This window comes from Gastrolobium bilobum, unplaced genomic scaffold (genome assembly GCF_033153095.1).
Source record: "Gastrolobium bilobum isolate Gb01-03AN ecotype WA unplaced genomic scaffold, APGP_CSIRO_Gbil_v1 utg28196, whole genome shotgun sequence".
Classification (NCBI taxonomy): Eukaryota; Viridiplantae; Streptophyta; class Magnoliopsida; order Fabales; family Fabaceae; genus Gastrolobium; species Gastrolobium bilobum.
Window position 1 is genome coordinate 98,238 of NW_026897317.1, and position 27,970 is coordinate 126,207.

Sequence of the window (27,970 nt, forward strand, 5' to 3'; positions counted from 1 at the left end):
CCGACCTTCGAGCTTCCTCATTTAACCCATCAGAGCAGATCATGCACTCGACGAAATGGCAACTCCCGTTATCAAATGTAACCATTGAACTAGCAAAGATGGCCAAAAAAGTTCCATGGACTTGCACTGATATTGCTGGGATTTCAAGTGATGTGACTCTTGTGCCATGTGATCTGTTGCAAGACCAGGGAGTAAGGAATGTTGGGGCATGTACCTTCCCAGAAGATAGTTTGCCTATCAAAGATGTCAAGGTTCAAACGTGCACTTACAGAAGGAATGTATGACGTTGCAAAAGGAATGGCTCAGTTCAAGGGAACAATCCAAACAGCGTCATACTTCAAAAATGTTTGTATTTAGAACATTGGAGATTTATAAAAATTCAAAACAAGAGCAACCCCAATAATTAAACTAGACCAAGTCAATAATAATTCACGTTTTTTTGCTATCTGCTTGTGAAATTCATTGACTTTTTTATTTTTGCTTTAACTGAACCTTGCAAAATACATAAATAGGTAAAAGTAAGGAGCAGGCAATTTTTTTCATCGTTGAGTCACCAGCCACTATTCTTCTTTTATAATTTATTCTTAATGTTCATTGTTGAGTCATGGGCGTTAGTAATATCTAAATTGTAATGGAAAATATAAATAAATAAATAAATAAATAAATAAAAGGATTCATTACAAAATTTGAAACATTGCAAATTTGAATTTTTATTTGATAATGGGAAAAGATTTCGGCATTCATTACAAAATATTTCACTTTTCAAATTTGAATTTTGAAATTTGAACTTGATGTGTTGGAAAATAGGTCATCATTTATTACAAATATAAAAGTGTATAAATAGTGGCTGGTGACTCAAAACCCAGAATTCAAATCAAAAGCCTCATAAAACAAATTAGCTAATTAAAAAGTCAAACTAAAGGAATTATAGATTAAACAAAAAAATATTTAAAATTATATATAATGTATAGTTGATTAAAAAATTATTTAAATTAAAAATTTAAATAAAAAATAAGAAATGTCATATCTTCTATATCTATACTAAAGGAAAATCATCCTTTGGCAAGCTGCTGACTGTTGCTCTCTCCACCAATATCCACATTCATACTACAGACCACTTTAATTTTTTCCACTTTTAGAAACGTTGCAAATTTGAATTTTTATTTGATAAGTGGAAAAATATTTCAGCATTCATTACAAAATATTTCACTTTTCATATTTGAATTTTGAAATTTGAACTTGATGTGTAAGAAAATAGGTCATCATTTATTACAAATATAAAATCACAATACTTTCTGTCTTGGAAATTGAGTCTATTAGTTTCACTACATTCGAGAAAAACTATAATAACAGTGAAACTACTCTAAAATATTTCCTATTTAATAAGTTTCTAAATTCGAAATTTTAATTCAAATTTTTAATTCTACCACTTCTTGATGCATTGAAATTGGTTAAGTCTATTAATGAAATTTATTATTATACCTAAAATAAAAATTTGCATGAGTAATTGTTAACCCTATTAATATCCCACTAATGAGCTTAATTAGTAAAAAAAATAAAATTATTTTGTGTATAAATAGTGGCTGGTGACTCAAAACCCATAATTCAAATCAAAAGCCTCATAAAACAAATTAGCTAATTACAAAATCAAACTAAAGGAATTATAGATTAAACAAAAAAATATTTAAAAATATATATAATGTATAGTTGATTAAAGAATAATTTAAATTCGAAATTTAAATAAAAAATAAGAAATGTCATATCTTCTATCTTAATATATATAATCTTATCTTATATTGAATCTGCATTTGCAGAAATTATATCGAATGTAAAAACAGTAACGAAAATCATTATTAAAACGTGGGGATACTTAATGTAAAACAGTAACGATAGAATTCAAATTAAAACGAAAATTATAAATCATGATTAACCACTTATTAAAACGGAAATCATTATTAAAACAGTAATGGAAATCATCTTATCTTACATAGGCTTTCATATTCCACAATTCGTTCTACTATTTATTATGTTATATTAAGTGGTTAATACTTAATGTAAAAAATTAAAATTTAGCAAACACAATTAATTTTCCACTATCTTCTTATTGGTAGTTGCAGAAATTGAAAGCTGTGAAAATTGATTGAACATCATTGGAGAATAGAAAAGTTCTTTTGTATTGAAGCTTAGTGGAAGCTGAAGAGTTTTTAAATTTTAAATTTTGAATTTTATAGGTGGAAAAAAAGTTCAGAATCTTTTAGTGGCAAACAATCATAATAATATCTACTACTTTTTACATTGGAAATTGTTAAGTTCATTAATAATAGTAATAATAATATTCCACTTAAACAAGTAGGTTTTAAAAATAAAATTTCTTTTATTAAAATGATTTCTTTTAAATAAAATAAAAATAAAAAACTAAAGAAAAAGTAAGCCATCAACATATGCAATTAAAGTCATTGTTGTCTACCATTTACCAAAAAGAAAAAGTCATTGTTGTCTATCAAATGGAAAAACAAGTCATTGTTACGTCGATTTTTAAAGTTAAAGAAAATTAAAATAATAATAAATAATTCATTTGTAAAAACAATAAGATAATCTATCTATCTATATATATAAAGGAAACTCATTGGTTGGAAAGTCTGATGATATGTCACTCTCTCCTTAAGTCTCACATTTGTGTTCACACTACAAGTCATTTGAAAAATTTCCTTCTTTAGTAAAAGTTTAAATTAAATAAATATAAAATAAAATAGAAATTTGTAAATAAACAAATGGAAAATTATGTGAAATTTTTTTTGTGACAGACAACTCATTTAATATATCACTGCTTTCTACATTGGAATTTCCAAATTAATAATAACTCATTGTTTTCTGAAATATTTATTTCAAATTTCAAATTTCTTTTAAATTTCAATTTTGAATTTTAAACTTTGTAGTGGTGGAAAAATATTTGGACAATTATTGGTGGCAGACAGCTCATTTATTATACTATTACTTTCTACATGGGTAATTGTTCTGCGAAAATTTATTGAATCTCATTGGAGAATGAAAAAGTTCTTTTGTATTGAAGCTTAGTGGAAGCTGAAGATTTTTGGATTTTAAATTTTGAATTTTATAGGTGGGAAAAAAGTTCAGAATCTTTTAGTGGCAAACAACCATAACAATATCTACTACTTTTTGAATTGGTAATTGTTAAGCTCATTAATAATAGTAATAATAATATTCTACTTACACAAGTAGGTTTTAAAAATAAAATTTCTTTTATTAAACTGATTTACTTAAACAAATAGGTTTTAAAAATAAAATTTCTTTTATTAAAATGATTTCTTTTAAATAAAATAAAAATAAAAAAACTAAAGAAAAAGTAAGCCTTCAAAATATGCAATTAAAGTTATTGTTGTCTACCAAATGAAAAAACAAGTCATTGTTACGTCGATTTTTAAAGTTAAAGAAAATTGAATAATAATAAATAATTCATTTGTAAAAACAATAAGATAATCTATCTATCTATATATCTATTATTGCATAGTTATAAATAAAATGACATCGGAATTTTAAAATGTTAGTAATTTGAAATATCGTTTGAAATTACAATCTGCGTGAAAAAATTCAAAGGGCACAATCAATCAAAGTGAATGATTAGGAAAAATATTTTATTGCTCATAACAAAAATCAGCAACTTCACTAAAATATTTGACTCTTTTTTTTTTTTTTGTAAATAAAATATTTGACTCTTAAGTTATTTGCAGTTTTCACTGTTAGTCATAACTTAAACGGCATTGAATGTACATAATTGAATTCGTAAAAAATTAATAATACAAATTGAATGAGATTTGAAAAAGTAAAAATAACACTTGCTATTTATTTGAATTGAATGAAAATTTAATGTTCAAAGTAAATGGAATTTGTAAAGACATAAATGAAACGATATTAATGGTTAATTTGGTTGAATGAATTTGAAAAGATAAATTTAAAAAATATATCAAATGGAATTTGGAAAGATAAATATAACATTAGCTGGTCATTTTGATTGTAATCATGTGAAAGGGAGATCAACAAAATGATTACAATCAATAAATGCATTGGAAGTCAGAGATAAGACCACCTTTATAGTTTGATGTATCCCATGCTTTGTTTTCCAATAATAAATGCAATACAAAGGGAACAGAGAAATATGGAAATTTTCGCAAACAAAAACGTTTGATGGCTACTGACTTACAATATTCAAAAATACAAGAATAAGGATATATATAATAAGCCAAAATTTAATATAAAATTATAGATTAAACAAAAAAATATTTAAAATTTAAAAATATGTATAGTTGATTAAAAACAATTTAAATTTGAAATTTCAATAAAAAAAATAAGAAATTACATATCTATATATCAATACTAAAGGAAAATCATTATTTGGCAAGTTTGTTGACGTGTCGCTCTCTCCTTCAATATGCGCTTTGTGTTCACACTATAAACCACTTTAATTTTTTTTCCCGTTAGAAACATTTTAAATTTGAATTTTTTATTTGATAAGTGGAAAAAGAGTTCAGCATTCATTACAAAATATTTAACTTTTGAAATTTAAATTTTGAAATTTGAACTTGATATGTGAAAAAATAATTCATCATTCATTACAAATATAAAATTACACTACTTGCTGCATTGCAAAGTGTTGAGTCTATTAATTTCGCTACATTCAAGAAAAACTATAATAACAACGAAACTACTTTAAAATGTTTCCTATTTAATAAGTTTCTAAATTCAAAATTTTAATTAAATTAAAATTTATAATATTCTTCTTTTATAATTAAATTTCTAATTCAGATTTTAATTTTTGTAAATACAAATTTATAAAATTCCAAATAGTAACGACACAAATCCTTACAAAAAAATAACTATTTATTATTATTTTGTAAATCTAATTGTAATAAATGAAAGTTCATCTCTGAGATAAAATATAAAAACTTAGACGCAACTATAAGAGCCTTTTTTGTGTAGATAAACATAAAAATCTATTACATGCTAATCGTTAGAGGTGGCAAAACTGGGCTCGGCCCGAAGAGCCGGCCCCACCAACACATTTTTATAAGTAAATTAAAATTTAATCCTTCTTCTTTTATAATTAAATTCCTAAATCTGATTATAATTTTTATAAATATAAATTTGTAAAATTCAAAATACTAATGACACAAATCTTTGCAAAAAAAATAATGATTTACATAAAATGCTGATGGTTAAAGGTTGCAAACTGGGCTTGGCCCAGAAGGCCTGCCCGCCCCGCCTGCCAACACATTTTTATAATTAAATTCCTAATTCAGATTTTAATTTTTGTAAATATAAATTTATGAAATTTCAAATACTAACGACACAAATCCTTGCAATTTTTTTTTATTTTGTAAATCTAATTGTAATAAATGAAAGTTCATGAGATAAAATATAAAAATCTAGATGCAACTATAAAAGCTTTTTTTGTGTGGATAAACATAAAAACCTATTGCATGCTAATAGTTAGAGGTGGAAAACTGGACTCGGCCCGGAGGGCCGGCCCACCAACATATTTTTATAAGTAAATTAAAATTTCATCCTCCTTCTTTTATAATTAAATTCCTAAATCTGATTTTAATTTTTGTAAATATAAATTTGTAAAATTCAAAATATTAATAAAACAAATCTTTGCAAAAAAATAATTGTTTACATAAAATGCTGATGGTTAAAGGTTGCAAACTGGGCTTGGCCCAGAGGGCCTGCCAACACATTTCTATAATTAAATTAAAATTTCACTATTCTTCTTTTATAATTAAATTCTCAATTCAGATTTCAATTTTTGAAAATACTAATTTATAAAATTCCAAATATTAACAACACAAATCCTTACAAAAAAATAACTATTTATTATTATTTTGTAAATCTAATTATAATAAATGAGAGTTCATCTCTGAGATAAAATATAAAAAGCTAGATGCAACTATAAGAGCTTTTTTTGTGTGGATAAACATAAAAATCTATTAAATGCTAATAGTTAGAGGTGGAAAAACTGGGTTCGGCCCGGAGGGCCGGCCCCACCAACATATTTTTATAAGTAAATTAAAATTTTATCCCTCTTTTTTTATAATTAAATTCCTAAATTTGATTTTAATTTTTATAAATATAAATTTGTAAAATTCAAAATACTAATGACACAAATCTTTGCCAAAAAAATAATTATTTACATAAAATGCTGATGGTTAAAGGTTGCAAACTGGGCTTAGCCCAGAGGGCTTGCCCGCCCTGCCTGCCAACACATTTTTATAATTAAATTAAAATTTCACTATTCTTCGTTTATAATTAAATTCCTAATTCAGATTTCAATTTTTGTAAATATAAATTTATAAAATTTCAAATATTAACGAATCAAATCCTTACAAAAAATAACTATTTATTATTATTTTGTAAATCTAATTGTAATAAATGAAAGTTCATCTCTGAAATAAAATATAAAAACCTAGACGCCACTATAAAAGCCTTTTTTTTTGGATAAACATAAAAGTCTATTACATGCTAATAGTTAGAGGTGGCAAACTGGGCTCGGCCCGGAGGGCCGGCCCCACCAACACATTTTTATAAGTAAATTAAAATTTCATCCTTTTTCTTTTATAATTAAATTCCTAAACCTGATTACCAAAAAAAAAATTTCTAAATCTGATTTTAATTTTTGTAAATACAAATTTATAAAATTCAAAATACTAATGACATAAATCCTTGCAAAAAAAAATAATTATTTATACAAAATTTTGATAGTTAAAGGTTGCAAACTGGGCTTGGCCCAGAGGGCCTGCATGCCCCGTCTGCCAACACGTTTTAATAATTAAATTAAAATTTCACTATTCTTCTTTTATAATCAAATTCCTAATTCAGATTTCAATTTTTGTAAATACAAATTTATAAAATTCCAAATACTAATGACACAAATCCTTGCAAAAAAATAATTATTTATTATTATTTTGTAAATCTAATTATAATAAATGAAAGTTGATACCTGAGATAAAATTATTTATTATTATTTTTGTAAGTATAAGGTTTGCAGTGCGATAAACTAACCACGGCGGACGACAAATATTTTGTTCTTTTTTCCCCGGGTATCGCACGGGTAATTCACTAGTGTTATTTAAAATGACAAACATCAAACCTATATATATATATATATATATATATATATATATATATATATGGGGCAGGATATACTTACCACCAAAAAAGTTTACCACCTTTACAACCAACCTAATCACCGTTGATTTCTGTCAATCTAACGGTTATAATTTATTAGTAATTAATAATTATTAATAAATCCGATTTAATAATTTCCAATAAATTATAACCATTAGATTGACGGAAATCAATGGTGATTAGATTGGTTGTAAAAGTAATAAACTTTTTTGGTGGTAGGTATATCCTTCCCCCCTATATATATATTCATTCTTGAGTTTTCTTGGAAAATTTGATCTGTTGTGTTGTTAAATTATAAAATTTTGTTCAGATGTTATATGGTATGTATGTCGTATAATCTTCTTCTGAAAATAGAAAAAAAAGGGTAGTTGCACTTTTGTATAGATTATTTAGTCTTAATAAAAAAAATGTTTATTTTAATTTTAAAAGGTATGTTGTGTTAATCTTTTTTTAAAATAATAAAACGTTTGGTGATTTTTTTTTTTTTTGCACACACACATACATATATATATATATATATATATATATATATATATATATATATATATATATATATATATATATATATATGAGAATTAAAATAAGAGAATAAATTAGATGGATTGTTATTCAATTTTTAATAAATAATCGAATGAAAAAAAGCATTCATTCCGTCCTGATTATGAATAAAAAGGTACGTGCAAAAAACCATTCTAAGTTCTAATATAATTAGAGATGAGGAAGTGGTACTCCTTCCATGTTGTAGTTATGGGGTTTGAATTTATAAATTAGAGGCGTGGAAGTAAATATTTAATTTAAAAATAAAAATAAAAATAAAAAACCCAATTAATTACATAAAAAATTGACTAATTACACGTACATGTTTAAATTTATATTCTTAAATTTTCAGTAACTGAGATTTTGATTTTTATATTTAAAAAAACTAATTTTTAATAAGTTAAATTCTTAAATTACGTTCGTTTGAAATTTATGCTATTTAAAATTTATTATGTGACTTTATCTATTAATCTTTAGTTTTTCATTATCTTTGATTGATTACTGAAGACCAAATCTCACGGAGTTTACCAATTTAGTTTAATGATTATGTGTTAAATAATCATTTATTATTTATTTGTTGTTTTTCTTTGTTGTGATTGGCAAATCATTAATTGTGTGATGTCTTTGTCATTATCTCATATCGTTATCATGTGGTATTGATTAGGGGTGATAAACGAGCCACGGGCCTTTGACTCAGGCTTACATGCCTAATATTGGTTGTTGGAACCAGGCTTGGACTTGTATAAAAGCTCGTTTAGTAAAAAAGTTTCTGACTCCAATTCAAAAGCTCGGCCTTCAAGTTGGCCTAGTATATTAATTTTATTTTTATTTTTATTTTTTATACTATTTGTAATAGCCTCTCTCTCCTATCAATCCATTTCACCCCTATTTTATTAGCTAAACAGAATTTTTGAATGATTTTGTTCTATATTATGTTGTTTCGATATACATTGAATTTATGAATATTTATGAAATTACTTATGTTGTTGATTGTATATTCTGTTTTGGATAAATTTGTATTGTCTTATTTTTTCTAACAGGCCAAATCGGGCTTTTATTTTTTGTAAATAAGACAGGACACAGGCCGATAATTATATTCGTAACAGGTAACAGGCTTGGTAAGACCGACACATTTAATCACAGGCTTAGCCTTTTAAAACCAAAGCTCGACTCGGATCGGCCCGTTAACACCCCTTGTATTGATTATGATTGTATGTATTTTATGCTTGTGCTTGTGCCTTAAATGCGTATATATATGTGCTTTTTAATGAAGGGTTATTATCCTTGCATTTTGCCAATTCGGCAAGGGTTTAGGATTTAGGGTTGCATATCTTTTTTATTTTTTTATGCATACAATATTAATATAAATACTTTTTTTTTTCATTCAAACAGTGAGTGCGTTGAGTTTTGCTACCGGAAGAAGGATGATACTAATCCCTTTTTGAATCCCTGATCCAAGCAAATTCTTGGAAACTCAGTTGCCAACTGAACTATGGAGTTTATTAATATAAATACTTTGATAATTGATATATATTATTGCTTATAGCTTACTGCAATAATATGGACTAAGAAATTAATTAATATCAAGTGGTCATTAATATATATAATTTACTTAATTAAAGACTAACCACAACATCTTTGATTATTTAAATAATATATTAAGAGCTTCTAAATTACATGAAATATATGACATTAATTTTAATTAATCATACACAATATAATAGATCATATACCGCATAAACTTTTATTATTTTTTGTATCTTGATCTACGCACGTGAATTAGAAAATATAATTTGATGGCTTTATTATAAAGTTACGTATGAACTTATGCATAACTTATTAGTTGTATGTAATATTTATTTGTGGTTATATATTGATACATGCAATTTCATGAATATTTTTATGCACAAGATTTAATGTCTAGTGATCCATATGATTTAATTAATTAAATACTAGCCACACCATCTTTAATTATTTAAATTATATATTAAGAGCCTCTGGGACATATAAAGAATATGACATTGATTCTAATAAATGAAATTAATTATATAAGTTTTATTAATTAGGATGAGATAACAAATTACAATTCTTAATTTGTACATATGAATTGAGAATAGTAACATAATTTGTTGGTTTCATCATAAAGTAAAATTGAATCTATTTGAATTAGAACCCATAGGCAAGTTTTGTTTTAGTAGATTCATAAATTTTGAGCATGATTTAAATTGGTAAAACATGATACATGGTTTGTTGCATTCAAAAATTAATTATGAAACATATGTCTAATATTTTGCAGTCATATAACCTACGAATTTCTCTCAAATGAAATGTGATATTCCCAAATCAACAGGTTATAACTATAAGATCAAGAAAGAAAGAAATATTCCCAAATCAACAGGTTATAACTATAAGATCAAGAAAGAAAGAATTCTTCTGCATTTAGGGTGGATGGATATTGACTATATATGCTATTAGGAAAGATGAACCACGACTTATCATTGAAACCATTACTTCAGATGAGGTTGATTTATGTGAAAAAGTATGAGCAATCTAATTGTCTCTAAGTTATGTTAATTTATTGAGACTAAAATCTTTGTTAGAACATGGGTTTTTGTTGAGCAGTATCACAATGTCTAGCCACTTTTGAACACAATTGATGAACAATTCGAGTTTTTAGACAAGGCACTAGCTAGCACCCTAATTATGAGAATTTTTTCGTTAATGCTCACTACTATGAGATTTATGTGTGAGCACATCATGTATATGAAGAACATTGCACCTCAATTATTGACACTTGAGGTGGACATGTCTGATTCCTTCCTTGTGCATTATATTCTGAACACTACCTACCCTAATATAGATCCTTCAAGGTATCTTATAAAACACACAAGCATAAATGGTCAATTAATAAACTCTTGACGATGTGTGTTCAAGAGGTGGGAAGATTGCGGTAAGAATCCACATCGTTAAATGGAGATTTTAGAAATTAAACAATAATTAAAAAAGAATTATTAAATGAGAGATTTAATTGTTTGAAATTAAATCACCTTTTGAGAAAAATTGTGAACAATATCATTTTGGGATAAAACAGCGACTAGGCAAATTATCCAAAAACTTAAAGAAAATAAATGGTAATTTTAGAAAATTATTTAATAATTAAATAATTTAATTAGAAGAAAATTCTAATTACTTAAATTAAATCACTTTTCAGCAAATATTGTGGATAATGCGTGTTTCGCGGTGAAAATGCGATAGACAAAAAATTACCCGGTAACTAAATATTTATTTAGGGATTATTATTCCATTAATTTTATGAAGTTAAAATGACAAGAAAAATGTATAAGTTAAATAGTCAATGCGTTCGATTAAATGAATTAAGCATTGTGGGAAGAAAGGTCTTTACTCACTTAGATGTTTTAGCTTAAGTTAACATACCCTAAAAACACCACATTTCACCTATTTATGGTGTTTCTCACATTTCTTGAACCTTGGACAGTAGCCCAGACCCATTTGGTCGACCATGCTCTCTCTTTTCTAGGGTTTTTTCATCATCTCCTTCAAGAAAAAAACCAAAGATACTTACATATCTTCTTCCCACAATATCCCACCATGGAAATCCCTTAGAGCTAGGCATTTAGAGGAGAAAATCTTCATCAGTTTAGCTTGCTGCCTTTGAGGGGAGAGTTGTCATTTTTATCATTTTCTCAAGAACTAGCAAGAACACTCATCAATCTCTCGCCTTTCATCAACTCACCATGAAAACAACCTAGAATCTTGAGTTTTAGATAGAAAAACATCATCTTTAATGATTTTTCGTTTCTGGTATATGGAGTAAAAGTGAAGTCTTTCCATTGTTGGGAGCTTGGATCATCTTCTCCTACTTGGGTGAAACTTTTTGGTAAAAAAGACATGAACTTTCTTTAGATTTTTATGATAAATGACATTATTTAGGTTAAAGGTTGAGTTTTGAAGTTGTTTTATGTTTAGAATGTGTTGGTATATTGTTTAGATGATAAAAAAAAGCTTGGGAAACCATTGGAAGTCCATTAAATCTTAAAAATTGATTTTTTTTTGCATGTTGTCATAGGTAATCGATTAACTAGTGTAATTGTGACAACAACATAGTTTAGTAAAATCATGATATCTCGAGTTACAAAGCTCCAAATAGAGCGAGGTTTGGACCTATTAACACATAGGGAAATAACTATATAAAATTTAAAATCCATTGGATAAGTGCATTGATCTCAGTTTGATTTTGAAGTCGCAATCTTGCTCTTGAAATTCTAGTTTGCAGCAGTTACTTTACGAAAGACATAACTGGAGTTATACAACTTCAATTAGGACATATAATACGTCTTTAGAAAGCTTGAGATGTATAGTTTAACATATTAAAATATTAGAATTGTTGGTAAATATTTTCAATTTTAGTTTTACAAATGGTAAACAAGGTTTGAGATCGTATTCGCAAATAGAGTTAGTTTCTTTGGACTGTTCTTCAAGGAAATGATTTATATAGACTCTATTGTCCTTGTAAGTGATATTCTATGGTTATGGGACCTTAGGGAGTTGACTTAGTTCCTTCTACCTTGAGTTGGTGTCCCCTCGTAAAGAATGACTACGTAAAAGATAATATTGAAATGAATGCCGTAAACTAGTATATTTGTTAATCGCATTTGCATCTTTGAAATATATTGTGATTTTGTGAGGGCCTATGGTTGTGGTCCTTGGATTCTGAGAGTACATTAGAGTATGTTGCTGATGAAGGTAAGCTTTCGGTTCTCAGAATTAATTCCTTGTTTGTTCCACCAAACTCCGTGGGCGTATGTTGCTAATAAAGGTAAGCTTTCGGTTCTCAATAATTGAAGTTGTAGCTAGGAATTTAAATTAATTTCAATAATAATTCATCTCAGTTATCTCAAACAATTCAGTTGTAGCTAGAAACCTTGCAGTTATAGAAGGGTATTGTGATGCAAACTGTATCACCAGCTCTAATGAAACTAGATTTACAAGTGGATATATGTTCACCCTTGGTTGGGGTGATGTGTCTTGGAAGTTGTCCAAGTAGACTTGCATCGCAAGATCAACTATCGAAGCATAATTTATTGCTTTAGATAAATCTAGTGAGGAAGCCGAATGACTTCGTTATTTTATTGACGATGTTCCCAATTGGCCAAAGTCGGTACCATCTGTATGCTTACATTGTGATAACCAAGCTGCTATTGGAAGGGCCAAGAACATTATATATAATGGTAAGTCTAGACATATACGTCATAGACATGATACCGTGAGACAACTACTCTCGAGTAGAATCATTACAATTGACTATGTTAAGTCTAAAGAGAATATAGTAGATCCGTTGACTACAGGATTCCTAGAGAATTAGTTGTGAATTTGTCAAAAAGAATGTGTTTAAGGCCTATCAATTGTTGATTATTGCGGAGATCCCACGAACTAGGTTTAAAGAGACAACTAAGTGATGATAGACTATTAACACTGTGGAGTATACTCATTCCTATGACAAGATAGTGTACATATAAGGGTAAGCATTTAGGCTTTTAGTGGTTTCTTAATATGATGTATTCAGATGATGTATGTTGGGTTACATCACAAGGAATCACCTGTGTGAGTGTGTAGTGAGGGCCGCTTTTATGAGAATTTATAAAGGTTGATTCTCTAGAACATTCACAGAACCAGGCAGGTGTCCAGGGCCAGAATGGGCACAACAATAAGGACCTACAATGTTAGGAAAACAATTGTGTGACTCCTATTGTCTTGGTGTACACAAAAAGTAGACGGTTCAAGTCATCATGACCATCAATTAACCGAGTACACCCAATAGGTTTCACTAGAGAAGGTTCAATGGTGACCCCTATCTATCTCGATGCAATTGTTTCTCGTTGAGGAATCACACTTTGCATTCATGTTCATGTGCATTTGGTCACGATGAATTGACTTCTTATCCATGTGTAGGATTATTAGATTTTGTGTCTAAATTCCATGGGTTATGAATAAGAAGTAGGTTGAAGAAGAAGAGAAAGAAGGAAGGTGAAAGGGGTGTGTGGGTAGAAGTCCCACATTGGACAAGAGATGAGAAATGGAAGGGTTTATAAGCTTCCACTTCACCTCTCAAGTTTGTCCCTTGGGGACACCACTTTTGTTGAGGAGGTAGGACGTAGATAGGCTTTGGTCCACCACATGTGTGCACGCCGCTGCCGCCGTCCATCCTGTCGGCTCAGCACAGTACGATACGATATAAAAAATAATAATTTTTCATTAAATATTTCTTTATTTTTTGTCCAAATAGCCCATGCAATTTCCTATCAGTCATGTCTGTTGACTTTTGAATTTTTCAACCGAAATGGCGCATTCGGTTATTTAACCAAACCAATATCGGTTAGCTCTTGTAAGTCATAATGGTTCATTGTACCGATTTGCTGCCGTGAGTCGTAATGGTTTGCCGGCGACGGTTCATCGTGTTCGATCGTTATCTATATATAGATGTAGTCTGTCAGAAAAAACTTAACCAAATTTTTTCTAAGTTACTCTATGCATCTATAATGTTAGTACATATTGCCATGGACTTAGAGAGTGCAATTTCTCAAGCATTTGTTTGTATTTGAGGGGGCTCCAGATTGGAAGTGGCATCACATTCTGGAGATGCAATACGTTCTTTCTTGGAGACGATTGTCCACATTCTTTCAGCACCAGTAAAGGTAGGGCTGGCAAAATGGGCCAACCCGGCTCGGCCCAACCCGCATTCAACCCGAAAAAAAGAGTCGAGTTAGGGCTGACTCGAAAAAAAATGAGCCAGAAAACCGAACCCAACCCGACCCGAGTCGGGTTAAGGTTGGCTCGCGGGTTGGCTCGTGGGTTGGGTTGAAAAAATAGCTCGCGGCTCATTTTCAGCCTATTTAAATGACCCTGTAGTATTAGTGCACCAGCTATGTGGCTTCAATCAGCTTAAACAAAGGGTTACAAAATGAGAAATAAAAGCAAAATATTTTAGTTTCAAATTTTTTCACAAATTTGTATCAACATCAAGAAACAATCAGAACCATTTGCTACCAAGTGGGTAAGATATTTGAACCAAATAGAGCAAGCATAGCCTAACAATATAAAAATGGCAAGAATGTGAGAAGATTAGGGACTTAGGTTTAGAAAAGGAAGAAAAATGATGACAACATGTGTGAGTTTTGTCCATTTTTGTATACTATATTTTCTATTTATATATATATATATATATATATATATATATATATATATAAAACTCAACCCGCGAGCTGGCTCGTTTGACCCGCGAGTTGGCTTGTTTTTTCATGAGCTGGCTCGAGTCGGGTTGGCTCATTTTTGCCAACCCGAGAAGACAAATTGTCTTAAGGAGACAACATACGTTGGGCTTGGATTTTTTGCATACAAGCATCTATTTCTAACATTCTATGAGTTTGTTCATATCTCTTTATTGTACTCTCCTTATAAGATTAATTACAATATCTTCGTGACACAAATTCAAATCTCTCAGTGATTACACCCACTATCTTTTCAAAAACACTGCAAACACGGGCGGACTTACATGGTTGCCTATGCGTGCAAGTGCAAACATAATTTTTTTTTTGTTTGAAATAGCTTGAAGAGTAAAGTACCTATTGGATCCTCAACAAAAATTGAGGGGCACATTTTAATCCCTTAGAAAAAAAAGTCGACTTGTGGTTCATCTGAAATTCAAAATAGACACAGTTAGTTGAAATCGTGACCCCTTTGAAATTCAAAGAAGATCCCCGTTTTTTTTTTTGGAAATATTCCAATCGGTTCATTGCTTCGCAACTAATCCGATTCGGGGCGGGTCCAGGATTAAGACTTTAAACCCCTCCCAAAAGGTGGTACTGGGGAGATTCGAACACATGCTCTCACCCCCACCTGCTTAGCTCCCATGCGCCAACTGAGCTACCACCATTTGGTAAAGAAGATCCACGTTAGCTCCTCGAAAGGACTAACATGCGTCTATTTTGTATTTTAGAGGGCCACAAGTCGACTTCTTTTTTTCTAAGAGATTAAATTGGGTCTCGTGTTATTTGTTGAGGATCGAAAAGATACTTTACTGTAGCTTGAAATAACATTTACAAAAAATGAGGAGTAAATATCCTTTGGGTTTCTCAACAAAAAATACGGAATCAATTTTAAATGTAGAAAAAAAGTATATAGAAAAAAGTTATCTACATTAGTCTTTTTTTTAGGGACTAATATGGCTCTTCTTTGAATTTCTGAGATATCAATATTTCAAAGAACTTGAATTTTAGAGAGACCATAAATCGACTTTTTTTTCTAAGGGATTAAAATGAGATCCATGTTTTTTATTGAGGACCCTAAAGCAGTGTTATTAAAACCGGACCGACCCGGCCGGGTCGATCCGGAAACCGGTAAACCGGTCATATAACCGGTCCGGTTGAAGCAACGGACCGGCCATGCATCAGAACCGGTGCGACCCGGTGTGACTCGGCCGGTTTTCATAAAAACCGGTGACCCGGTCGGTTAAACGGTGACCCGGCCCGGTCCCAAAAAAAAATCCAAAATTTTTTATTTTTCAAAAAAAATCATAATGGACATATTTGAATATTTTTTTGCTTATTGACTTACATAAGTTATGTACCTACAATACTAATATTATCTCAATTATGTACTATGCAGAAAATTTTGAATTAATTTATAATTAGAGATGTCGTTTTCTGAACCTAAAGCCCTAGATCACGATCATTATATTTTTGTTTGATCTTTTATTGGATAATAATATGTGATTTATTATTTTTATATTAAAATATTTGAAATTTTTATTATTGTTTTTAGATATTTGAGTATGTTTATAATTTTTTAATATAAATTATAAAATTACGTATAATTACCGGGTCATGCGGTTGAACCAGTGAGCCAATGACCCAATACCTTGACCGGGTTAATGACCGGGCCGGTTTTAATAACATTGCCCAAAAGGGTATTTACCCAAGAATGAGATATGCATGAAATAATAAAGCTTGATATATGTGAATAGTTTTTTTTCCTCTTCTTATTTATATTCTTTTATTTTTTAATGCATTTAAAAATCTTTTTAAATTTTTTTGTTTGGGAGCTGAACCCAACTATTAAATGTACAAATATAAATAAAATTTTTTAGATCCGTCAAACACGTTTCTTTAATTTTTAAGTTTAGGCGGCTAGAACTCTTGTGCCACTCATGAATTGTACTTTATTTCCCGGATAGGATAGTTCTAGATCAGAAATACTTTTCCCTTTTGATCTTTGAGATAATCGGAAATGGCAGAGTACTTTTTCTCTGTTGCTTTCCTTTCCCAGCATCGTATGTGTTCTAGTGTTTGACTGAGATGCAGATGTTGAACCACAACAATACAGCAGCAAAACCCACAGTTTTGTTTACACGTAGTTTTTCTTTTTCATTTGCGTGCACAACTTAAATGTCTCATATGTTACAGTCCATGCGCTGTCCAACCCCTACCAACATCTCTTGTTAACTACTATTGTCACTATTTCTCATCTAAATTACACGCACAGAACCTGACAAACAGAAAAAGAATGTGAAGAAAAAGTGATTTTTATGCTGTGTTAGCATTTACAGATTTTCTATTCTATTATTTTATAGCAAATATTTTTCTCATTTCGTTGGAAATAATTATCTCATTTTATATATTTATTGAATTTTGTGCTAGCTTTTTCTATTTTTTTTTTTTTGTTTTAAAGTGTGGACTCCACATATTTATCTCACACACGTGAAAGAACTATCTCAAGCAACATGAGATTAGTAACTCCCTTATTTCATTATGGTATAGATTTATTTTATTTTATTTTATTTTCATAAATAAGGTTTATTATTAACTGCATGTGGAAGCGAAGATAAAAGTTATATTACAGATAAAGCTATTGAGATTTGATCTCGAAATGCTTTACTTTCGAAAGATGTTTAATATTGTTTAAGATTCTTGGAAAAAATAAAAAGTTAAGTATATAATGTAGGATACAATGCAATTACACATCTTTAAGTTTAGTAATAATCACGGTTGTTTTCAAATGTTTCAAATCAATAAAAATGAGTTTTCAGAAGTCATGCTTTTACATCTAACTGTAAATAAGTAGCATATATTATGATTTTTATTAATGTTTATTATATGTTTTTTGGTAACTTATTTTGGACAACAACTCGATTTTGATATCACACAAATTTAATCAGCTTGTTGTCTCGTTGTCTTTACCCCAACTAGAAAAGACCAAATAAATTCGAAGACGTGTTATTTGCATAATTTATGATTATATTAATTATTAAATTATGAAATTTATAGTTTTTTACTTAATTTTGAGTTAAAATATTTCAATACACTTCTACGTTTTGCTTTGTCACTTTATTCTGAGGAAACTGTCGAATGCTTTTTAGTAAACTTTCACTTTCCACACCTTGCTAATAATAGAGTATTTATTCCTTTAACAACTTGTATTTCATTTAACAGATTCTATGCACATATTAAAAGGAAAGCATGTTGAAAATTCATGGCAATAAAAAAAATTTATAGAGAGAAATTTTCATTTATATGTATTATCCTTAACCCATTATCACTTATACTTGAATTTCCAATAACAATTTGATAAATTCATTCAAACTAAATCTATATCATTAATTATTTTATTATTTACAATATGTAATTTTAAAAAAATATTTTAAATTAAAAAACCATCATAACTATTTCCCACGAGAAAAAAAAAGTAATTTATCTACTTGGTGTCTTTTAGTAAAGCAGAAATATTGTGATTTCTATGATATAAAATTTCTTGCTTAGTTATGTTAGAGTAAAAAAAAAAAACTTTCTCTCGCACTTCATTTATCTATCACTCTTTTAATTAATTAAAAATAAAAGATAATACTTTTCCTCAATACTGTGTGGGAGATGTTATACTTACTATATTTTTTCTTACTGTCTTTTATTATCAAATCTTAATCGTTTATTTTTGTTAATCTAACGATTATAATTTATTATCTCATACTTATTAATTAATTATTAATTTTCAATAAATTATAACTATTAAATTGACAAGAATCAACAGTTAAAATTTAATAATAAGAAATAATAAATATAACCTCCCGAGAAAAAATCACTTTATGGAAAATAAAATAAAATATCCAGAAAACCAAGCATCTACTAACGGCGTAACTTTCCCACGTTTTTTTTCTTATGTACATTAACGGCGTCAAAGTTAACGGCGCTGCTCCACTTCTCTGCTTCTCTTGTCTTCTCTTCTTTTCTCATTTCTTTTCCTTCTCTTTCTCTTCTCTCTGCAACTCTCTCTCTCTCTCTCTCTCTCAAATTTTATTTTCAAGTAAAAGGCGCTCTCTGCACCCTTGTTTTCGTGAAAGGTACGCTTTCATCATGTAACGTTCCCTTATATTCTGTGTCTGTATACGGAACATTCATATTATTTTAATTATTATTTTTTCTTAATTTTTTTCATTTTAAATAATGCATTATTTGTTATTAGTGTTATGTGAATTAGATGGTTTTGCCTGTGTTTTCCGGTTTTTCATCATTGATTTCGGATCGTTCTGACTTTTTTAAGTGTGTGTGTGTGTGTGAGTGCTGATTTTTATTTTTTATTTTTTTTCTATATTTGTGGTGTTGGATTTCCCTTATTGGATCATATCCGAAACCCCTTTTTATTTTTATTTTTTTAAATAATTATTTTTATTTTTCTGGTGATTTGAGGTTGGTAACACTAAAACCCAAGATAGAGTAGAATGTTTTATTGAAGTGTGTTGTTACATAGACACTATGCTGAACTCTTCTGTATGGTGTTCATTTCACTGCTAATGTTCTACTTGGTTTTATAATTATGGTCAGTTTAGTATCTCCTTGAAATTTGGGTGAAAATTTTGGGATGAGTTTCTCACTTTCTTGTACGAATTTTCGTGATGAAGTTTTCCCCTGAATTCTCGCCCTTGTGAACTGAAAACTAACATTTTTGAAAACCAAATTATGTAGATTTAGATGAACTGTTTACTCTTGTTTCTGCAATTGATTGTCCTCACACTTCTTTTGCATAACCTTTTGTTACTAAGCTTGTTTTTAATCTTTATCTTCCATTAATTTTTTTTTCCTATTTGGTGGGGTATTTTAATTTTCAATTCAGCTCAGTTTAACCTGTAGGCTTAATAAGTGGGGTCAGAAATGCAAATAAATTTGAATGTGTCAATAAATTTCAAACTTAACCTGCATAATTTATGTGGATAAACATATTGACTCTATGAATTTTCAATTTTGCCTGTCCTGACAATCTTACTCAGACGTCCAAGAGCATTAGATCAAGCCACATAAAATCTCTTTAGGAACGGTTTAATTCCAAGACCAAACCTCATCCAAAGTCATTTTGCTTAAACCTTTGCATCTTGACATTTCGTCTTAACAATCCTATACACCAAAAATAAAATAATAAATTAAATATTTAGTTTAGGTGTGTCAGTGGAGACGAATCTGGTGGAAGAGTTCAAAATGAATGAAAAATCACTACATGCTTGCATGTTTAGATAGCATAAAAATTGATTACCCTTTATATTCCATCCTTTGTTAGTTTTATGCTATCTCTATTCTCTCACTCATATTGCTTCCAAGGGAAAAACATGTTTCCAATTATTCCACTGTACACATCTCTGTCAAGTTCCAATAAGTAAAAGCTAATACACACACTCACACATATATATTTAATTGATCAGCATTCAACTCTTGAATGCACAGGTGATAAGATGATAGCGAATGTAAAAAAGGATGCCTTCGCTCTTGCTAGCATCTTATTCATGTTTTCAATTTTATGTTTTGAATAATCTACTTAACAGTGAATTTATGCCTTGTGAAGTTAGTAGTTTGATTCTTTTCTGTTTTTGTTTTTCTTTATAAGTCTTATGGACGGGAAAATGAAATAGAGAAAGACAATGGGGTAGGATGCTAATAAAGGGAAAAAAGGAAAATCCCATGGCATAAGGCTCCCCGGCTTTGCAAGGGTAGAGGTGAGAATCAATTTTACACAAATTTACCTTTTTATTTTTGCAAAGAGACAGTTTCCTAGGCTCAAACCTCAAACTAGTGATCTTTTGATCACAAAGGAACAATCTTACTATAGCTCTAAGGCTTGCCTTCAGGATAGGATTCTAATAAGTAATAAAAAAACATTGACATAAAAGTCATGGTGTTTTTTATTAGTTTTATTGTTTAGCCGTACAGAATAATAAGACCTTCAACATATTAAGATAAAATATGTCCTACTCTCTTTGTATGACCGCATTTTGTGAGTCGTATCCATAATAATAGGTGCATTGTCATTGATAGTCTTTGAATTAGTCAAAGATACGTTAATGTTGAGTAAAATTTATAGCTATTTTCTTCTCTTAATCAATTTATTATTTTGTTTCTAGAATTGTAAGTGTAAACTGAGTTATTGTAATTGAATGAATTTTGTGAAAATTATATTGGTTTTATGGTTTAGCCTTATAGAATAATAAGACCTTCAATATATTAAGATAAGATATGTCCTACTCTCTTTGTTCGACCTCATTTTATGTGTCGGTATCCATGATAAAAGATGCCATGTCATTGATAGTCTTTGAATTAGCTTGCTCTCTTTGTGTGACCGCATTTTATGTGTTGGTATCCATGATAAAAGATGGATTGCCATTGATAGTCTTTTACTTAGTCAAAGATACGTTTGAGTAAAATTTATAGCTATTTTCTTCTCTTAGTAAATTTATTATTTTGTTACTAGAATTGTAAGTGTAACCGAGTTATTGTAATTGAATGAATTTTGCAAAATTCATATTAGTTTCATGGTTTAGCCTTATAAAATAATAAGACCTTCAATATATTAAGATAAAAGATGTCTTACTCTCTTTGTGTAACCGCATTTTATGCGTTGGTATCCATAATAAAAGATGCATTGTCATTGATAGTCTTTGAATTAGTCATAGTCAAAAGCTATCGATGATGCGTTAATGTTGAGTAAAATTTATAGCTATTTTCTTCTCTTAATAAATTTATTATTTTGTTACTAGAGTTGTAAGTGTAACCGAGTTATTGTAATTGAATGAATTTTGCAAAATTTATATTAGTTTTATGGTTTAGCCTTATAAAATAATAAGACCTTCAATACATTAAGATAAAAGATGTCTTACTCTCTTTGTATAACCGCATTTTATGCGTTGGTATCCATGATAAAAGATGCATTGTCATTGATAGTCTTTGAGTTGGTCATAGTCAAAAGCTATCAATGATACGTTAATGTTGAGTAAAATTTATAGCTATTTATTTCTCTTAATAAATTTATTATTTTTGTACTAGAATTGTAACTGTAACCGAGTTATTGTAATTGAATGAATTTCATAAATTTTCAAAATAAAAATAGTATAAAAATAGAAAATAGTCAAAATATGCTTCCATCTTGTAACGTTTCCTCGTATTTTCTGTGTCTGTATACGGAAGATTCCTGAGTGTGTATATATATAATATATATATATATATATATTATTTTATTTTATTTTGATACACGTATATATATATTATTTTGGTTCATGCTCTTTTGTGTTCTTGCCAGTGTTTTGTTTTTCTGGGGATTTGAGGTTGGTAACACCAATACCCAAGATGAGAGTAGAATATATATATATGTTTTGTGTATTGTTACATAAATACTATACTGAACTCTTTTGTATGGTGTTCATTTCACTGCTAATGTTCTATTGATTTTTTTCGCTTTTGCAGTTGCTTTCTGAACTAGGGTCAGGTTAGTATTCACTTGAAACTTGGGTGAAAATTTTGGGATGTGTTTCTTGTACAAGTTTTCAAGATAAAGTTTTTCCCGGAGTTCTCACCCTTGTAAACTGAACACTAACCTTTTTGGAACCCAAAATTATGTGGATTCATTTAGATGAACTATTTACTATTATCTCTTAGTTGATTGTCCTCCTACCTTTTTCCATACCCTTTTGTTACTGAGCTTGTTTTTCATGTTTATTTTCCAGTCAGTTTTTTCTATTTGATGGGGAATTTTAATTTTGAATTATTTTTAACTTCAGCAATTATGCATTTGACTGTCACATTATGGATCTTTGCAATTGATGGTGTTATCTTTTTCATCACTGTTCCAGGGAGAGAGCTGTGTTCACTAGTGAATGGGTGGGGTGCTACTGGCGGTTGTGTTAATATAAGAAGCTAAATATTGTTGTCTGATTCAGAATGGGTGCTGCTTGTTGTGTTGCAACCAGAGATAAAACTATACAAGGTGGATCAACCGGTGAAATCTTGCATCGGAACATTCGGTGTTCTCCGACATGGAGCTTCCGGTGGGATCATCGAGGGCGTGTAGCTGGTGAAGATACTTCTATAAATTGGTTTTCTGATAGTATTAGCAGGAACCATGAACTGGAGAATAAAAATGAATCATCATATGTATCGGAGGATGGAAGCCCCTTGCAGAATTATCAAAGGAATACATGGCAAAATTACCCAATCTCTGAACAGACTGCTCAACATGAGATAACTTCGTCTTCTGGTAATTTTCATTGAATCAACTCCCTGGTTTTAACCATTCACCTACTTGGGTTGGATTCTTAGAATTGGAGTTTTCATTAGTCATTAAACTTGTAATCATGATGGCGCTGATGAATGTCCTTGCTGCATGATAAGCTCTTGATTCGATCTGAATATTTGTGCCAAAACAGAAGCAAATAAACCCTTTTTCCTTTAAGGGGCCATTTGGATAAGCTTTTAAAAAAGTTATTTTATGATAGTGCTTTTTTTATTGCTTTAGTTTTTTTTTTTTTTTTTTAAATCTTATCTAATTAAAAAATTTATACATATTTTTTTAATATAAAAAAGCATGTTTTTCTTTGAAAAATCCCTAAATTATACTGAATTTGATGGATGAACTCAGTGATTTTAATCCATAACTTATTAGTTTAATTTGAAGGAAACAGGCTTATTTAGTGCTTACCATGGGATACCATTTTTCTCTTGGAGTTACTAAAATATTGAAGTACTGTCATAAAGTATCTGTGCTTACATCACCCTTTATTGGTTAGCCTTTGCAGTGTACTAAGCAAAAGGGACCCTGAGCCCCTGAGTGCTTGTTATCTTGAGTATGGAATTCAAGAAAATGTTTGGTGAAAGTCTGTTTCAAGTGGCATCAAAAGGCTTCACTCTTTGTTTGAATAGATTTTTGAATCCGTTTGATTGACTGTTGATATTTGATAATCTGATATATGTGACAGTGTTGAATGTGCATGAATGGATAAGTTTCTCTCTTTGGCTCATCGTAGTCCACTGCATGGATATCAAAACCGAATGGAAAATCTTGTATGCCACGATCATGAAAACTTCCCTTATAAACAGTAACAATCTAGGATGAGGGTTCGTACTTCAAAAAAAGTTGTATATTGTTTTTTTCTTCTTCTCGTAGTTCTGTGTACCTCTCCCCGAAGGCTAAGCATTAACTGTGTATAGTTAAGGTGGCTTCATTTGGCTTGCTTCTGCATCCTTTCTTGATGATCCATATGCACCAATGCAAGGCAACGGTCCTGCTATTAAAATCTGTAGAGTGACCCTGTTTTAATTGATGTGGTAAATTATTATTCGCTCAATGGGTTTATTTATAGATCTGACATGCTTGTTCATGTTCATTTCAGATCAATCTATTTCTCAGAATGTCTCCATGGATGTGAGCATGGAACAGGTGAAGTTCCTATAATGAAGGAATCTGTTATTAATTTATGTTTTTGTTAGACTACTTGTGGTCTATATCTGATTTCTTTAACACACTTTCTACTTATGAATCACTCTGTAGGTGAAGGAGTTGGCAGAATCATCAACAGTATCATGTCCATCACCCACAAAACCTTTGTGCTTATTGCCCTCTGCTTCATTGTCAGCATCTCCTCTGCCATCCCAGAGTCACCTATCTCCATCCAGCTCAACACCACTAAGATGGCCCTGCCATTCCCCAGGTCACCAACTATTACAGCAAGTTTCTGATAGCCGAATCCCAGGATTTAAGACACCTAGCAACTTTTATCTCTCTGAAGAAAAGCCAGTGTTTCATTCAGGGAGCAAGGAGTTTGATATGCACTCTCTTGGTGGATCTTCAGATGGCTGGTCTAGGCCTGGCTTTTCTGAGCTGATGGGCACTTCCCACAAAGAAAGATGGTCGTTTGATAGTGAGTCATTTGGTTTTAATTGTGACAGGTTGGTTAGATCTGGTGGTCGGTTTTCAACTTCTCCAGTTGATTGGCAAACATGTGGTATTTGCTCAAAACTTTTAACTGAGAAGTCTTGTTGGAGCACCCAAAAGATAATTGCAAGTAATGACCTTGCTGTAGTTTCTGTTCTTATTTGTGGACATGTCTATCATGCTGAATGTTTGGAGTTTATGACACCTGAAATCGACAAGTATGATCCAGCTTGCCCAGTTTGCACTTTTGGGGAGAAACAAACTCTTAAGTTGTCTGAAAAAGCTCTGAAAGCTGGAATGGATATGAAGGCTAGAAATAAGAAATCAAGGAACCAAATTGTGGACAGTGATGTTGATGATGATTTTATTGTGTTTGATCACTTTGAAGATACTGAGCGTCAAGGTAAAGGTCCTAGAATGGGCTCTAGTTCTAGTGGGAGAAGCTTTACTGGGAAACCTTTTCTCAGGAGACACTTCTCATTTGGGTCAAAGGGTTCCAAATGCATGTTAGATAATCAACCAACACTAAAGAAAGGCTTCTTTTGGGCAAAATCTAGCAAGGAATAAGCTGTTTCTTGGTTGTTGAGAGGTGAGTTGCATTATATTCATTGTGTTGCTTTCACTAGTTTATCAATAGCATCTTTAAAGTTGTCTTGTTCATTACATTAAGTTGAAAAATAAATAAATAAGAATTTTATACTTTTCCCTATTGTAGTTAGCTGTTTATTTCCTATGTTTTTGTTACGATCCAATTGCAAGGTCCTATTGCAAGATATGGGACTTGGAGTCCCTATCGGAAACATAAGATTCTGGTGTGGGGTTTATATGAACTCTGAGCTCTCTTACCTTATAAGCTAGCTTTTGGGATGAGGCTCTCGCAAGGTTTGTATCAGTTTTCAAACCCCGAGCAGGCCAGCCATTCAGACCAGGAAAATCAGGAACCGTTCCCGGTCAACAGCAAAAAACTGCATAATCAAAAACCAGCCAGAATATTAGTAAATCAGTGGTGAACCCAAACCTTATGAACTGGTCAAATGGTTGAACTGCTCAACTTTTCTTTTCATAAGATTAGTTAAAATATTTTTACAAGACTAAATTGTTTGGTTCCTAATTTTTAACTAACACTCACACTTTCTCCTTTTAATTTGACCAATGAGAGAAAAAAGGAATTCGTAATGCAAGAATGGTTTGGCTCAAATTGATATTGAGAGGCGTTACCCCTTCCCCCTTTACTTATTCAATCTGGGATTAGCACAAGATGAGAAACTTCTCTTCTTTCTTTTTAGTTATTTAATGTGGGACTGGCATATGTTAGAGAAAGGCACGAGTACAATATTTTTAGTTTAACACTTCTATGTGCTAAATCAATTTAATTATGTTAGAAATAAGCTTCAATATTTTTTTTTCTCTGATTTTATTTATACACTTAACACATGTATATTATATTTTGTTACATATGTGTGTGTACAGAACCCCAGTTCCACCTTGTTGGACCTTAAAATCTTAAACTTCTTCTCCCTTTACTGGTTAAGTTCAATGACTGGTTCAGTTTTGGAAACATTAGTTGTTTCCAGTCTGCAACAGAAATTTAACTTCAAAGTCCAAATGTTTGATATAATGGAGCTTATAGCATGCTAAAAATCCTCTGCAGTTATTTTGAACTTAGTTCGTGTTTATTTTCCCTTCTTTAAAGCAGGTTTTATTGTTGATCTTCTCTACAAGATAAGAAGACTGAGGAAATGGCATGATGTCATTCAGCAAGATTTGATTTTTGAGCATCTGCATATACTAATCCGTGATTTCGAAAGAATTAGAAGCTGGGATTACTCTGTAAAGAAGAGAAGTGGAAAACATACAGAAGGATAAGATAAACATAGGAAGACAAAGATAGTGTTTAAAGACCAACGGTCTTGTTGCTTTGTACAGATCGATCTGTTTATTTCATGGATATAATTCGTATATCCAAATGATGTTCTGTTGTCCATTGTTCTTCTGATATGTAATACAGCATACATTCCATTAGCCCTTGGTTAAGTTAGTTGCTTTTAATTAAAGAACAGTTTCAGAAGAACCTTGTATTAGATCAATGCTTTTTGTTGGTAGAATGATTTATGTTTTCGGTGATGCTGGTAGCAGATTGAATTATATGCTTTTTCATGCAGTGGTTGTACGCTACCAGATTATGTTGCTTGCTGACTTTATGTTGAATCGCCAAGCCTTTTAAAGTTCATCAAATATACACACAAACTGATGTTGCTTGTGACTATAAAGAGTTCCATGCACGTTTCAATTTCTGATTTTCATAACTTTTATTGATACGTCCCCATGAGTCATGATTTGACATGAGAAAAAGAAAGTCTTTATCAATAGATCCTTTCTACTATTAAATGGGCGACAAATAAGGCATATGTCGACATTAGAATGGAGTGGAATAAAATCACATTAGTTGTCAATGAAGTGTAAGATTTATTTCACAAAGTCGAATTTCTATTTTTGTAGTAGACTGTAGAATTTGTAAGATAATTTGTCTTTGTTTTGGTTAAAATAATTAAAGTTTAATATATTTAAAGTAAAAATAAATTTTTTTAAAATACATTATAAATCTTATTATTCTATTTCTTTCCACCAATGCATTCAAACAATGGAATGAAAAATAAAAATTCATTCTATTACGAAATATTCAAGCAATATAATTAGAACTTGTTCATTACAAAGAATTCATTTCACAAGAACGGCAACTAACGGTCGGTGATGCTTTTTAACTCCAGTTACCGGATCAGTGTCACTAAACCCTATATAAATTAGGCTTTCGTCTTCTCTTCACTTCGTGTTCAGTCTCTAGTTACTTTTTTGACGATTCATTCTCTTCGTCTTCAGCCTTCAATTCGTCTTCTTCTCGATGCTGAATCCTAGTTTTCTCGCCAAGCTTCTAGCGGCAACTATGAGGAATGACAAGGATTCCAAATCCAACGATGAACAA

General features: G+C 30.4%; 1 protein-coding gene across 4 annotated transcripts; it reads left to right on the forward strand.

Moving 5' to 3' along the window:
- The first annotated feature begins 19,049 nt into the window (after positions 1–19,049).
- On the forward strand, positions 19,050–27,206 carry LOC133305949 (uncharacterized). 4 transcript variants are annotated; one of them, XM_061506215.1, is made up of 7 exons: positions 19,064–19,144; positions 20,677–20,785; positions 22,527–22,548; positions 22,913–23,316; positions 24,449–24,495; positions 24,607–25,579; positions 26,687–27,206. In XM_061506215.1, exons 4-6 carry the CDS (start codon positions 23,001–23,003, stop codon positions 25,555–25,557), a joined length of 1,314 nt encoding a protein of 437 aa, XP_061362199.1. In that variant the 5' UTR covers positions 19,064–19,144; positions 20,677–20,785; positions 22,527–22,548; positions 22,913–23,000; the 3' UTR covers positions 25,558–25,579; positions 26,687–27,206. The 4 variants fall into 4 exon arrangements, with proteins under 4 accessions (XP_061362197.1, XP_061362199.1, XP_061362198.1 ...); XM_061506214.1 differs by lacking the exon at positions 22,527–22,548 and having other exon boundaries at positions 19,071–19,144; XM_061506213.1 differs by lacking the exons at positions 20,677–20,785; positions 22,527–22,548 and having other exon boundaries at positions 19,050–19,144.
- The last annotated feature ends 764 nt before the right edge of the window (positions 27,207–27,970 follow it).

What these genes read in the sequence shown, in the direction of transcription:
- LOC133305949 (XM_061506213.1), top strand. Translation starts at nt 23,001, where the DNA reads ATGGGTGCTGCTTGTTGTGTTGCAACCAGAGATAAAACTATACAAGGT. An exon ending in TGAGATAACTTCGTCTTCTG is followed by an intron (nt 23,317 to 24,448) that starts GTAATTTTCATT and finishes TGTTCATTTCAG; the next exon opens with ATCAATCTATTTCTCAGAAT. An exon ending in TGGATGTGAGCATGGAACAG is followed by an intron (nt 24,496 to 24,606) that starts GTGAAGTTCCTA and finishes ATCACTCTGTAG; the next exon opens with GTGAAGGAGTTGGCAGAATC.